Source organism: Geotrypetes seraphini, chromosome 3 (assembly GCF_902459505.1).
Source record: "Geotrypetes seraphini chromosome 3, aGeoSer1.1, whole genome shotgun sequence".
NCBI classification, from domain to species: Eukaryota; Metazoa; Chordata; class Amphibia; order Gymnophiona; family Dermophiidae; genus Geotrypetes; species Geotrypetes seraphini.
The window spans coordinates 399996954-400011196 of NC_047086.1; the positions used below are offsets into that span (position 1 = coordinate 399996954).

The 14243-nt window shown below is 42.6% G+C and overlaps 1 protein-coding gene across 4 annotated transcripts in view; it reads left to right on the forward strand.

Moving 5' to 3' along the window:
• Positions 1 to 14243, forward strand: part of BTBD9 (BTB domain containing 9) — a 493330-nt gene that overhangs the window by 60950 nt on the left and 418137 nt on the right. For all 4 annotated transcript variants that reach the window (XM_033936335.1, XM_033936334.1, XM_033936336.1 and 1 more), the window contains exon 5: positions 4874 to 5093. In XM_033936335.1, coding sequence (XP_033792226.1) covers positions 4874 to 5093 — 220 coding nt within the window. The remainder of the gene's footprint in view (positions 1 to 4873; positions 5094 to 14243) is intronic.

The window sequence follows — 14243 nt, forward strand, 5'->3', positions numbered from 1 at the left end:
AGACTTCCCGGAAAATCTTACATTTACTATTAAGTCCGACAACAAATACCTTATATAAGGTGTTTTAGAAATATAGTAGCTCATTTATTTTAATTTTCTTCTGACTTCTAAAAACTATTCTCGTCGCTCTTTTCTTCTGTATTTCCTGTATAATGTCCAGCTAGAATCTCAAAGGTCAGACTGCTCCTACCCTTCTGTAAATATGAAGACCTTAAGTCGAAAGTTATGGCCAGGCGATCCATACTCTCTCTCTAGCACCGTTCTTAACTTTTTATTTGGCATTGTTGCTCAGAAGCAACATGTGTCTTCTATGGCTCTTACGGGAGATCTGCATCGCCAAATGCCTGCTACTTGGCACATCAAATTACGTAAACCAGCTGTTTCACCATCTGCCAATTAAAGGCTTTATGAGTGCAAATAAATCCAATTGATTTCAGTTAGTGTCCAGTGAATCCCAGCCTCGAATTTAGAAAGGCAAAACTAAGTTAGTAAAAAGTACTTTTCTCCTCCATCATGTCACTGTGAGTACCGTGTACTCTTAGAGAAGGGTTTACTGGTATGTGATATATTTCAATAAGAAGACACTAAACCGAATTGTTGATTTTGAATAGTATATAATTTATTCAGCAAAATAAGAAGTTGAAATAAGGTTTATAAGAGAGAATTTTATAAACATTTCTCTGTGTAAAATGTTGCTTTATATGTATGAAATGCCTCATAAAATTAGGTCATGCATAAAAGTAGGTCTGACGCAAGACGGTGTGTATTTCTAGATCAGGCGTGCTTAAGGGAAGAGCTAAGGTCGAGCTTGGGCAGATGTAATGTCAGCACAATGTTTGCAGGATTTGTGTAGTAGTTTCTAAAGACACATAGGAATGGCCATTATCGTTTGCCTTTTCTTATTAACACATCGGTGCCTTTATGTGATGTCTTAGTATGATAGGATTTCAGATCTTTCAAAAAATATCTTACTGACTGGGAAGAAATTAAGAGAAATGTTTTGATATTTTTTCTTTCTAGACCCAGAAAAATACAGAAAATTGTATCTCGGACTTCTTCTGATATATCTCATATATATTTACTTTTGCCACCAAATAATATGTTTCTTATATGAAGTAGAATGAAATCACCTAATTGATTCTGTTAGTGTAGACTTTTCAAAAAAAAGTATTTTAAGATGCTGTCATTGCATGTCACTATGGTGTGTATAGTGATTTTGCAGAGAACTTTCTGGGAAATCTACTGAAGAATGCCAAAATTCGAAGAATTCCTGTTCATAACCCTTTAAAAATCACTTGAAATTGTGTATGTTAAGGTAAATAACCTTTTGGTCATCTTGAATCTAAAAATTCTCCATTTGTATCCATTTAGGAAATGAAGAAAAGTTATCAACAGAATCTAAATGGTTAACTACACTTTATATGAATTTATGAGCATTTCTTTCTTCTATATACAGTAAACTCTCAGTTATCCGGCACCCATGGGGGATTGGTGGATGCCGGATAACTGTAGTTTCTGGTTTCTTGAGAGTTACTATAAAAATAGTTTTGTCTCGTTCCCACTTTACTATCATCCCCCCACCCCCACTTGTAGGTCCAGCATCTGTTCTACCCTTCTTTCTGGATCACTTTCTTTCCCCCCACTTCTTCCCCCACTTATGGGTCCAGCATCTATCCCTACCCTGCACCCTGATGGACCTGCTGGACCCTCTCTTCCCCCCCCCCCGTACAAACTTCTTGTCCACCTCCTCCCTCCCCCACACAAGTTTGGCCTTCTGGACCCCCCTCACTTGCTGAAGCAGCAGCTGGTCCACAGAGGCAGTGCTGAAAACAGACTGCTCACGGCCAGCTCCAGCAGGGCCTTTCCTCTGCCATGTTGGAAGCGATGTGTCAGAGGAAAGGCCCTGCCGGGGCTGGCCGCGAACAGCCTGTTTTTAGCGTTGCATCTGCTGTCCAGCTGCCGCTGCTGCTTTGGATAAGGGACAGAGGGGAGGTTCGGTGCTCAGGACCGGTGCTGGTGCTTCAGGGCTGGAGGGAGGGAGAGGGTTGTTTGTGCTGCTGCTGCTTCGGGGATGAATATTTTTTGCCAGTGATTTTTTTTCTGGTTGGGTGAGTGCTGGTTGCTTGAATACTGGTTGTTCGGGATTCTACTGTATTACCTGTTTTCATTAATTAATACCATTTCATTTTAGTGTTGAAACATTTTTATTGAAATGAATGCCATACAAGAGATGACAAAAGAAAAAAACAATCAACAGTAACACCCCTCCAATATCCCCAACCCCTCCCCTTACAGCACTCCCCCCCTACCCACCCCCTCAAAAAAGCCCCAGGAGGGAGTCAAGGCCTCAAGACAATCCAAACCTACTACAAAACAGTTACCTGGAAATCTGGATTCTTATAATCCACGGACCCCAGAAACTACATGGGGCCAACCCCCTCCCCATGTCCATTCAAAGCACACAATACAAGAAACCCCCCCCCAAAAAAAAAAAAAAATTCCCCTTATGAAGGGAAACATTTTCTTGAATTTGTTTTTGTGGATTATTTGTAGAGATTAGTTCTTTTAGCTACCTAATATGCCCTATACCACCCTTTACAGTATAAGATCTGACAGACTATATGACCTTTCACCTTATCTGTTGGCTTCCTAAAGGCTATAGTTTCACATATGTAGTTTTCTGTAGTGTACTAGTAACACTGGGTGACTTAATTTTTAATAATCACTTTTAATTTTTACATGTTACTTTATTCTAGGTCCTTTATAGTATATATAAGAAAATCTTCAAAAAACTAAGAGTGGTTCAAAACACTGCTGTCTGACTGATTTTTGGTCTGAAAAAATGGGAGCATGTTACTCCTTATTACCAAAAATTACACTGGCTACCGATTGAGGCTAGAGTTTTATTCAAATTTGCATGTATTTGCTTCAAATCAATCTTCGGTATGTCCCCAGGTTACCTTGTTTCCCATTTCTCTTTAAATCACTCCAACAAGCCCACACGTAGAGTCCAGTTATTCACAAATCCTACTGTCAAATCGTGTCGTTTGGACAGATTTCTCAAGAGAGCTCTCTCCTTCCAGGCAGCCAAAATGAACACCTGGTTTGGCAAAATCATGCCAGGAGTCTCATCCTATTATTTTTTTAGAAAACGATTAAAGCTTCGAACTTCACGGTATAGCGGTATATAAGAAATAAATTATTATTATTATTAAAGACACAACTATTTGACAAATTTGTAACTCAAGCTTCCTAATGCTTTTAAAATACAACATGTATTGTGTACATTCTAGAAATTGATGTATCTGTTTGAACTGTATATTCGCTGGATGTTCAGCCTTATCTGCTGTGAACCGCCTAGAACCATTCGTGGTCTGGCGGTATATAAGAATAAATTATTATTATTATTATTATTATAGTCATATAAAGGATACATTAATCAATGGAAATGAATCATAAAGAACTAATTTAAAATAGATAAAAACAAAAAAATACATAGAATAATACTTAAACATTGCTATAGCTAGGGAGTCTTACGCCCTCTATTAAACTGTGCTAGCAGTTTTTAGTACAGAGAGCCACACTGAATGGTCCGTGCTGCTCCCGACGCTCATAGGAACTCTGAGCATCGGGAGCAGTGTGTGCCATTCAGCGCAGCTCCCCACGCTAGAAAACTGCTAGCGCAGTTTAATAGAAGAGGCCCTAAGGCATTGTCCAAACTTACCCATGGACTAGCTGACGGCAGAAACAGCTTTACTGGGCCCTTATGGACCAATCTAATCCACTCACCGCTTGATGTTATGGCTACTTCAGTCATAACTGCTAGCTCTGTATTATATTTTAATTATCAAAGTGTGCATATGTAGCCTTCTGGCTCTAAATCAGTCTTTTCAAAAAGTGGATTTGGAAAATGGGAAACACTGGTTTACATTATGTAGATCAAATGTTTCTCAACTCGGTCCTGGAGTCCCCCCCTTGCCAGACAGGTTTTCAAGATATCCACAATGAATATGCATCAACTTGGATTTGCATACACTGCCTCCATTATATGCAAATTTCTTTCATGCATATTCATTGTGGATATCTTGAAAACCTGACTTGCAAGGGGGATCTCCAGGACCGAGTTGAGAAACACTGATGTAGATACATTAACTGATTAGAAAGTCTATGAATACTGTGATGTGTGTGTGTGTGTGTATGTAAAGCAAAACAAGGAAAGTTCACCAAATGGTTCCATGGTGAGGAGACAACCAAAAGCAAAATGGAACTGTGGACGTGATGATCTCAATAACCATATATTGTAAAAAGTGAAAAGTCTTCACAAGTAAAAGCGATGCATATACTTGACACAGCCAAATAATACACAGTATAAAGTCTGTGTTTCATGGACCTTCTTCCAGGGTCCATTCTGGTTGAGCCACAAGAGACAGAAATGCTAAAATGCCCCCAAAATACTGTGTGATGAATGCAGTGGGAATCTAGCAATAGTGGCGGTCCGGATCCAGAACGGACCCCAGAAGAAAGTTGTTTCATGCCGAAACACGGGCCGTGTATTATTTGGCTGTGTCAAGTATATGCATCGCTTTTACTTGTGAAGACTTTTCACTTTTTACAATAAACTGGTTATTGAGATCATCACTTCCACAGTTCCGTTTTGCTTTTGTATGTGCATGTATAAATATAGAAAAACAAGCAGGAGGAAATAAAATATGGTAAGCGATATAGGACTGGAAAAGGAGAACTAAACAGATGCTGCAAAATATCATAAGGCATATGCATCTGAACCAATATTGACTTATATTTTTCCTTCTTAACCATCTGCCACTTAGTATCTTTTATGTATTCATTCTCTTTTATTGATCTCTTTCTTCAGTATCAGAAGAGAACATCGCAACCATGAAGTACGGGGCCCAGGTGGTAAAGGGGGAACTGAAGTCTGCATTGCTGGATGGGGACACTCAGAATTATGATTTGGATCATGGCTTCTCTCGGCATCCAATTGATGATGACTGTCGCTCTGGCATTGAAGTGAAACTCGGTCAACCATCAATAATTAATCATATACGAATACTGCTATGGGACCGTGATAGCCGGTACGTGACAGTTATATTACAGTGATTTTTGTGTACATTTTTTATGTTGAATCCATATTCAACACAGGAAAGATTATTTCTCTGAGACTGACTCATGGTACACTTCTCCCTCCATATCCGCGGTGTCTGTATCTGCGGATTCGCTTATTTGTGATTTTTCGGCTGTTGACTCTGCCCCCCAAATTACATCATCATTAAAGTTCTTTTTCCTTTTACTGTACCGATAAAAAAGTTTATCGCTTACTCTGAAAATTGCTGCTTCCATGCTCTCTCCCACAAAATCGCTGCTTCCCAATGTGCTCTGAGAAAAACGCTGCTTCCCAGCATCCATAGAGAGAAAGGCTTTTTTCCAGCATGCATGGAGAAAATCGCTGGAAATAGCTGCTTGCCTGCTATTAGCCCTAAATTCTCTTTGAATCGCTGGTAATCGCTGTATTGTTGTATAATAAAAAATTGTGAATTTCAATAGTAGTAATAGTGCCTTCTTTCTTTTTTTTTTTTTTAATTCTTTATTTAATTTTATAGTTTGACATAATAAACAGTCAATTCAAAGAAATATTCCAATACCAGTCTCAACCATTGTTACATAATAATCAAAAAGGTAAATTAAAATAGCAAAAAAGAAAATAAACAAAACAATAGTGCAGTACAATAGGAAAAATTTTCCCTTATAATTCTAAATTTACTGGATTGGAAAAATTAGACCTCAATAAAGGGGGAGAAAGCTACTTTCGCTGAATTTTCAATCAAACATTACAAAGAAAATACAGATGGTATTGAGTAGGGGCAAGGAACCTAATTAAACTAAGCGGGTTGTAACTACAATTCTCTCAGGAATATTAACTTTGCTATTTTGCAGAAATAAATTTTATCAACTGCTGAGGTTCAAAATAAACATGTCTATTCCCCTGATAGACCATTTACAGGGGTATCTGAGTACGAACGTAGCACCCAACTGTATGACCCTCGGTCTCAAAATGAGAAACTGTTTTCTTCTCTTTTGGGTCAATCTTGACACATCAGGATACATTCTCACAGTTTTTGTCATAAATGGTATATCCTTAAACTTAAAGAACATCTTAAGCATCCATTCTCTGTCAGAGTCTATAGCAAACTGTACTAGCAGCGTCGCAGTTGCCGGTGGTTCATTATCCGACCTCTCTAGGAAATTTGTTAGGTCCAAACTATCAGTAGACAAATTCTGCTGGCCTGGTTCCTGACCCAAAGTCCTAGTTGGCAAATAATATATTTTAGTGAGGGGTGGATAAGAAGTTTCGGGCACTTTCAAAATCTCTTTCAGGTATTTCTTAAACATATCTTGTGGAGAAATAGTTGAAAGTTTTGGAAAATTTATAATCCAAAGATTACATCTTCTTGTCATGTTTTCCAGCATTTCAACTTTAAAATTAAGATTTCCACTATCCCTGACCCACACCGAGGCCTGGGACTCCACAGATTTTATTCTGGTCTCATGTCCATCCACTTTTGTTTCCACACTAGATAGTCTATTTTTCAATTCCATATTTTCAGAAACAACAGTTGTATATCTTGTGGTAAGTTGCTGCATTTGCGATCCTAAAGAGAGTTGTAATGTAGATATTGCTTCCCATAATGTTTCCATAGTGAAAACTTTGGGCCTCTGCATGGAAACTAGTTCAGACCCCTGACCCTCTGTTGCAAATAAGTTACCTGAAACCTCAGCTGGAGATACATTCAATTTCAAGAAATCCTGATGAATTTGCAGTTTCAATTTCTCCAAGTGCTCAGATAATCCACTTGGCTTCCCTTCACCGCCCACCGAGACATCTCCCGATCTCGGCTGCGCTGGTGAGGAAACACCCTGGGGCGCTCCGACCTCCATCTGCTGGTCTGACGCCCCCGGGCGACTCGGAGGACTCCGCTCCTCCGGAGACAACGATGTTACTTCGAGGGAGGGATCTGACACCTCAGCCAGCGCCAGCGCGTCTCTCCCTGCCGAAGAAAACTCTGGATGACTCGTTCCAGCCCCACGCTGGAGGAAAGCATCCATCGGGCCCGCAGCTGCCACCGAAGATTCCTCCGGGAAAACCCGGAGCTTAGACTTTCGTTTAACCATCAGGTAAAAACTAACAGCTCAGAGCCTACGTGAGTGCTCAATGCCAGCTAGCTCGCGGCCATCTTGTCCAGCACACCCCCCCGGCACCCAGTGCCTTATTTCAAAAACCGCGAATAACAGTAGAAAAGTTATTTGCGGTTTCAATAATAAAAACTACAGCGTTTTCTAAAAACTGCGAATAACATATAAAAAGTTATTTGCGGTTTTTCCATATTCACGCCTATGGTCTGCCCGCATTCCTGGCGAATACGGAGGGAGAAGTGTACTTGTTAATTATGGTATCTTATGAACGTTGTATAATTTGAAAGTATTTTATTTATTACCTTTTACATGTTTTTTAATTTGGAATTTTTAATTGTATATTTCTGTGTACGAGACCAAGATTCCTCAAACTTTTTTTTTTTTTTTAAATATCTTTATTCGTTTTTACATTATGCAAACAAGTGTACAATAATTCAAGTCATACTATACATTCTTCACTTGAAACTCTACATTCATTTTATACCATAAACTATCTCCCCTCCCTCCCTTTCCATATATTACCCCTCATAATGTCATAAAACCCACCCATCCCTCCTCCCCCCTACATATATTTAATGGGGATAAATATAATTATTTATTTATTATAATACTCAATTAATGGTCTCCATACCTCTTTAAATTTCTTATAATAACCTCTCTTGATTGCCAATGTTTTTTCCATTTCATACACCTGACAAACCGAACTCCACCAGAAACAATAATTCAATCCTCTATAGTCTTTCCAGTTATGTGTTATAATGTTGGATGGCAACTCCTGTTAAAATCATTAACAGTTTGTTATTATTCGATGAAATTTGACTTTTGGCCCTCATAGACATTCCAAACAAAACTGTGTCATATGATAGGGCCACAGGATTCTCTAACATACAAATTTATTTGACCCCAGATCAATTTCCAAAAATTATTAATAAAAGGACAATAAAATAATAAATGATTCTAGAGTTCCAGCCTCAAGATGACAATGCCAAACATCGATTAGACCTTAGAGCAATCCAATTTTTGTAAGCGAACAGGGGTCCAGAGTGCTCTATGCAACAGGAAAAACCATGTTTGCCTCATAGACGCAGACATTGTACATCTTATCCTCCAAGACCAAATACGTGGCCATTGAGATGCATTATAATTTGATGCTTAATCTCAATGCTCCAAATATCTCTAAGTACAGTCCTTGGTTTTTTATTTAAATATCCAGATAATGTTTTATACCACTGTGCGGCCTGGTGACCCATAAAATCTGCCTGGAAGCATAAGAATTCTAGAGTAAAATGAGTATTTAAAGACTTCCATTCAGGGAACCCTGCCTGAATAGCCTGCTTCAATTGCAACCACTTATAACTTTGTTTTTTATTAAGTCCAAATTTATGTTGCAATTGTGAAAACTCCAGCAGCTTACCATCATTAATAACATCATCTAAAGTACGTATTCCTGCTTCAATCCAATCCTTCCAGACAATCATAAAACCGCCTATTTGTATCTTGGAGTTCAGAGGGCAGTTCATGGTTGGGAGCCAGACTATAGGTTGAAAAAAAACCATGAACGAATTGCCATGCACACTGCACATATCTTATTTGTAGTGCAAAAGACCCATGAAAGAACAATATTTAAAATGAAGAACAATTTTAACCAACATAAACTTACCAGTATTTCAATGGGAAGTGTGGACCTGCTTTTGGCTGATGAGATAGTCAATGTCCTGTTCCATGTTTGTCATGTCAGTCGTAACAAGTGATGCAAGTGTGCATTAGTTAGTCTGTTTCTGGTTGGAGATTTCAGATGTCTCATTTGGAAAAAAGTCTATTCATAGACATAGGGTGCTGCCAGAGATGGTTGCCATTTTGAGTGCATGGTTCCTGAGATTAAGATATGTCTTGGAGGGGAGAGATGCATAGAAATTAGTAAGGCTGCTTGACTTGAATGCGTCTTTCAGAGAGTCACAATTCTGTAGTTTGGCCAGTTCCATTTGGTAAATCGGATCAACAGTTTCAGTGTCAAAAGAAATGGGTTCTGGAAAAGCTGTATGTCCTGTTCATGGAGATAAAGCTGTTTAGATCTCATTTGAAATTTCCTTTGCAACATTTCAAGTTTGTTAAAATTTTTTTATACCGCTCAATCAGACTTCTGAGCGGTGTACAATTAAAATACAGTTTGTGACAAAGATAGGGTTTGCATTTGACAATTAAAATATACGTGACATACTCAGACAAAGACAAACGAGAACAAATGGGAAAAAGGGTAGGAACTACAATATTTTGAGAAAAAAGTACAATTAGGGAGAAAAACGACAGGGAAGGGAATTTCCAGTGATTCCACATACAGTGGTACCTTGGTTTACGAGCATAATTCGTTCCAGAAGCATGCTTGTAAACCAAAATACTCGTATATCAAAGCGAGTTTCCTCATAGGAAATAATGGAAACTCGCTTTGATACGTTCCCACCCCCCCCGATGCCAGCGGCGCTGCTCTATCCCCCCCCACGAGAACCGGCATTGCTCTCCCCGAAGGTCCCCCTGTGAAGGGCACCCCCCCGCCGCGATTGGGCACTCCCCCGCCGCTTCTTACTGTCATCTGGGCCTGGGCACCGGCATATCCTGTGCGTTGGTGCTGGTGCCTGAAGATCGGCTTCCTCTTCTTGCTGGGCCTTGAGCATCTGCGCATGCTCAAGGCCTGTGAGTTCACGTTCTCTCAGAGATCTCCGAGTGCAAAACACTCGTAAACCGGTGCACTCGTAAACCGAGGTACCACTGTATTTTTTATTTGGGAAGCCAACAGCTTTTGAGTAGTGGGGAGATGACAGAAGTTTTCCTCTTCCATTTGTTTAATGAGAAAGTCCAATTTTACTTCAAATGCGTGTGAATGCATATCACAGGTGAGCTTCCCCTTTCCTTGAAGTTGCACATTGAAATTGATGAGTAGCTCAGTTACATCTCCATTCTGCATCTTTAAGCTCTGGTACTTCTTTGTTTTTTAAAAGCAGAAATCTGTGGAAGTAAGTCATAAAAACGTTTTAAAACTGTCCCTCGACTCAGCCAATGGACTTCCATGTGGTACAGAATATCTTCATAGGCAACATTCCGCTCACTTTTGGTGCCTCATTTGTGAAGCAGAGATGCCAACATGTTTGATACTGTCCCTTGAGGAAGGTGACGCTGTCGCCGAAACTTCGATCCTAGTTGGGACTTTGTTTTTACATATTTTAGTGGCTTATTTTCACATAAAAAATGTGAGACCATCAGTTGGCTGTGACATCTCCAGTGCCTCTTTTTGTTGTTCTTCATAGTAGTTTGAGGCTTTGTCTCTTCTTTTTTGTTCTCTAACATTCAGCTCAGACAGAAATTCCTGAAACTAACAGTGGTTTAGTGCAAGAGGCCTAATGAAGTTAACACAGGACACCACAACTTTCATGACAGAGTCCCACTTCAGTGAATTACAACACAGTGCTTGTTGCTGGATGAGGCAGTGTATGGCTATTGGACGCAAATGGTTGTGTTTGTCCATCTCTTGCTTAATGCATGCAACCACTTCTTTCATAGACCCCACCATGCTAGGAGCCCAGTCCAGTTCCAAATCATTCACAGTTTGGAGACCCTTTTCGTAGATAATAATAATAATAACTTTATTTTTTTATACCGCAATACCACAAAACAGTTCAGAGCGGTTTACAGGATAAGAGACTGTACATTTACAGCGAAGTTACAGCTTAGTTATAGCAAAGTTACATCGAGGTTACAGCATATCGAAAAACAGTTCAGAGCGATTTAAACAATGTAGGTGCGGAGAATTGGTTAACGATTATATGGCATAAACCAGTGACAATTACAAAAAGATCCAATAATTGTTGCATGGGGAGAGGGGAAGGGTAGGGAGGGAGGCAAGGGATTATTAGTTTGGTCGGGGGGACGGGGGTTAGAGGAATTTATCAAAGAGGTATGTTTTTAGAGATTTCCTGAAGGATTGGTACGTTGGGGCAAGAGAGATGAGAGTGGACAGGCAGTCATTCCATTTGCCAGCTTGGAATGAGAGGGTTTTATCGAAGAATCTTTTGTGGATGCATCCTTTTGGGGAGGGGTAGGCAAACAGGTGTGCATTGCGTGTACGGTTAGAGCCTGGGAAGGTGAAGTGGCGTGAAAGATATATCGGGGCTGAGCCAGTTAGGGTTTTGAAGCAGAGGCAGGCGAATTTGAAGATGATCCTTGCTTCGAACGGTAGCCAGTGAAGTTTCCTGTAGAAAGGGCTGATGTGGTCTGATTTTTTGAGCCCGTAGATGAGGCGGACTGCGGTATTCTGAATAAGTCGTAGTCGTTTAATGGTTTTCTTGTAGGAGCCCAGATATATGATATTGCAGTAATCCAGGGAGTTTAGAATTAGGGATTGGACCAGCAATCTGAAGGTGGGAAAATCAAAGTAATGTTTGATGGAGCGGAGTTTCCACAGGGTGGAAAAACATTTTTTGACCTGGGTGTTAGTGTGTTGTTCTAAAGTGAGGCATCGGTCCAAGATGACTCCGAGGATTTTTATAGTAGAGTTGATTGGATATGTTATGCCATTAAGATGCAGGGTGGTGGATGTTAGTTTGTGGTTGGGACTTGCAAGGAAGAACTTGGTTTTTTCTGGGTTTAGTTTCAGTTTGAAGCGAGTGGTCCAGTTTTCTACCATGGTGAGGACAGTTGAGATGAATTGTTCTGTCTCATTTGACAGTGAGGTGATGGGTATGATGATTGTAATGTCATCCGCGTATATATAGGATTTCAGGTTATGGTTCGATAGCATGTGTCCCAGTGATGCCATGTAGATATTGAATAGTGACGGGGATAGGGGGGAGCCCTGGGGGACTCCGCAGGGGTTGCTCCATGTGTGGGAGAAGGTTCCGTCATTATGGACTTGGTAGGTTCGGTTTTTTAGGAAGCCTGTGAGCCAGGTTAGTACTTGTCCGGCGATGCCTATGGAGTCGAGGCAGTTAATCAGAATGTCATGGTCTACTAGGTCGAAGGCACTGCTGAGGTCAAACTGTAGTAGCAGTGCGCTGTTTCCCAGTGAGAATAGTTGGAGGAGGTGATTGGTTAGTGAGGCTAGAACGGTTTCCGTACTGTAATTGGTGCGGAATCCAGATATCCTCTCCTGTTGTTCCTTTGATGCTTCGCAGTGCAGCAAGCTCCTCTGTAACTTTGAAATGATCATTTGTCCCACGAATGAAAATTAGAAGTTGTGCAGAATCATGACCATCATTGCGTTCATGGAGTGCCAACGAAAAATAGCAAAGTTTTTTTGAGGAATTTTGCAAATGCTGATACAAATTGTCCGTTAAAAAGTATAGTGATAAAGCGTTTTTTTGCTACTTCAGCTTGTCTGTGGTGTTCTTTGCTCACATGTTTAAAGACAATAGACTGTTTTCAGTCCAATTCTTTATATGTGAGTTTGCAAACCATTGGACCCTTGAGGAAGGCGTGTTCGCCGAAACACGGACCGTATAGGGTCCGGTTGGATTTTTATCACTGTATTTTTTATCATTGTACTTTTTTAATTGAATTTTCATGGTTTTATATGTCTGTGTATAATAAATTATCTCCAGAACATCTGTATCCACAGTTTTTTGTTTTTGGTTTCATCGGTGGATTGTTTTCACTGTGGATCATTGGGTCTCCCCTTTTTTCTTTGTTGTGATACAAATTGTCCCCCATTTTTTTCAATCATTTGTGTAATTGTAGGTCCTGAAAGACTCACTGTACTAAATAAATCAGCCTTCTCTGGACCAGTGGCGTACCTAGGGGGGGGGCGGGGGGGGCGGGCCGCCCCGGGTACCAGCCCTAAGGGGGTGTTCCCGGCCTTGCCGTTCAGTCCCCCGCCACCCCCGAAGGACCGCTCGCCCCCCTGGCCTCCCCGCACCACCTATGAACAGCCGCAGCAGGATCGCGAAGTCAGCGTCAGCATCCCTGCGCTGCTTCCTACGACGCGATCCCGCCCCTCCTCTGACGTCAGAGGAGGGGCGGGATCGCGTCGTAGGAAGCAGCGCAGGGATGCTGACGCTGACTTCGCGATCCTGCTGCGGCTGTTCATAGGTGGTGCGGGGAGGCCAGGGGGGCGAGCGGTCCTTCGGGGGTGGCGGTGGACTGAACGGCAAGGCCGGGAACACCCCCTTAGGGCTGGTACCCGACGCTGACTTCGCGATCCTGCTGCGGCTGTTCATAGGTGGTGCGGGGAGGCCAGGGGGGCGAGCGGTCCTTCGGGGTGGGTCGGGGCATCAGGCCTTCAGGGTGGGGCGGGCGGGCAGGCAAGCAGGCTTTCAAGGGGGAGGGGGTGACAGGCAGGCAGGCCTTCAAGGGGGGACAGGCCTTCGGGGGGGGGGGTGCAGACATTCAAGGGTGCAGGCCTTCAAGGGGGGCAGGCAGGCCTTCAGGGGGGTGCAGACCCTCGGGGGGGGGGGGGTGTAGGCCTTTGGGGGGGTGCAGACCTTCAAGGGGGTGCAGGCCTTCAAGGGGGGAAAGGCAGGCAGGCCTTCAAGGGGGGGGACAGGCCTACAAGGGGGGGGGACAGGCCTACAAGGGGGGGGGACAGGCCTACAAAGGGGGGGGACAGGCCTACAAGGGGGGGACAGGCCTTCAAGGGGGGGTGCAGGCCTTCAAGGGGGGGTGCAGGCCTTCAAGGGGGGTGCAGGCCTTCAAGGGGGGAAAGGCAGGCAGGCCTTCAAGGGGGGGACAGGCCTACAAGGGGGGGGGACAGGCCTACAAGGGGGGGGGACAGGCCTACAAGGGGGGGGACAGGCCTTCAAGGGGGGGTGCAGGCCTTCAAGGGGGGGGGCAGGCCTTCAAGGGGGGTGCAGGCCTTCAAGGGGGAGGCAGGCCTTCAAGGGGGGGGAAGGCAGGCAGGCAGGCCTTAAAGGGGGGACAGGCCTACAAGGGGGTGGGACAGGCCTTCAAGGGGGGGACAGGCCTTCGGGGGGGTGCAGACCTTCAAGGGAGTGCAGGCCTTCGGGGGGGGGGGGTGCAGTCCTTCAGGGGTGGGGTTTAGGCCTTCAGAG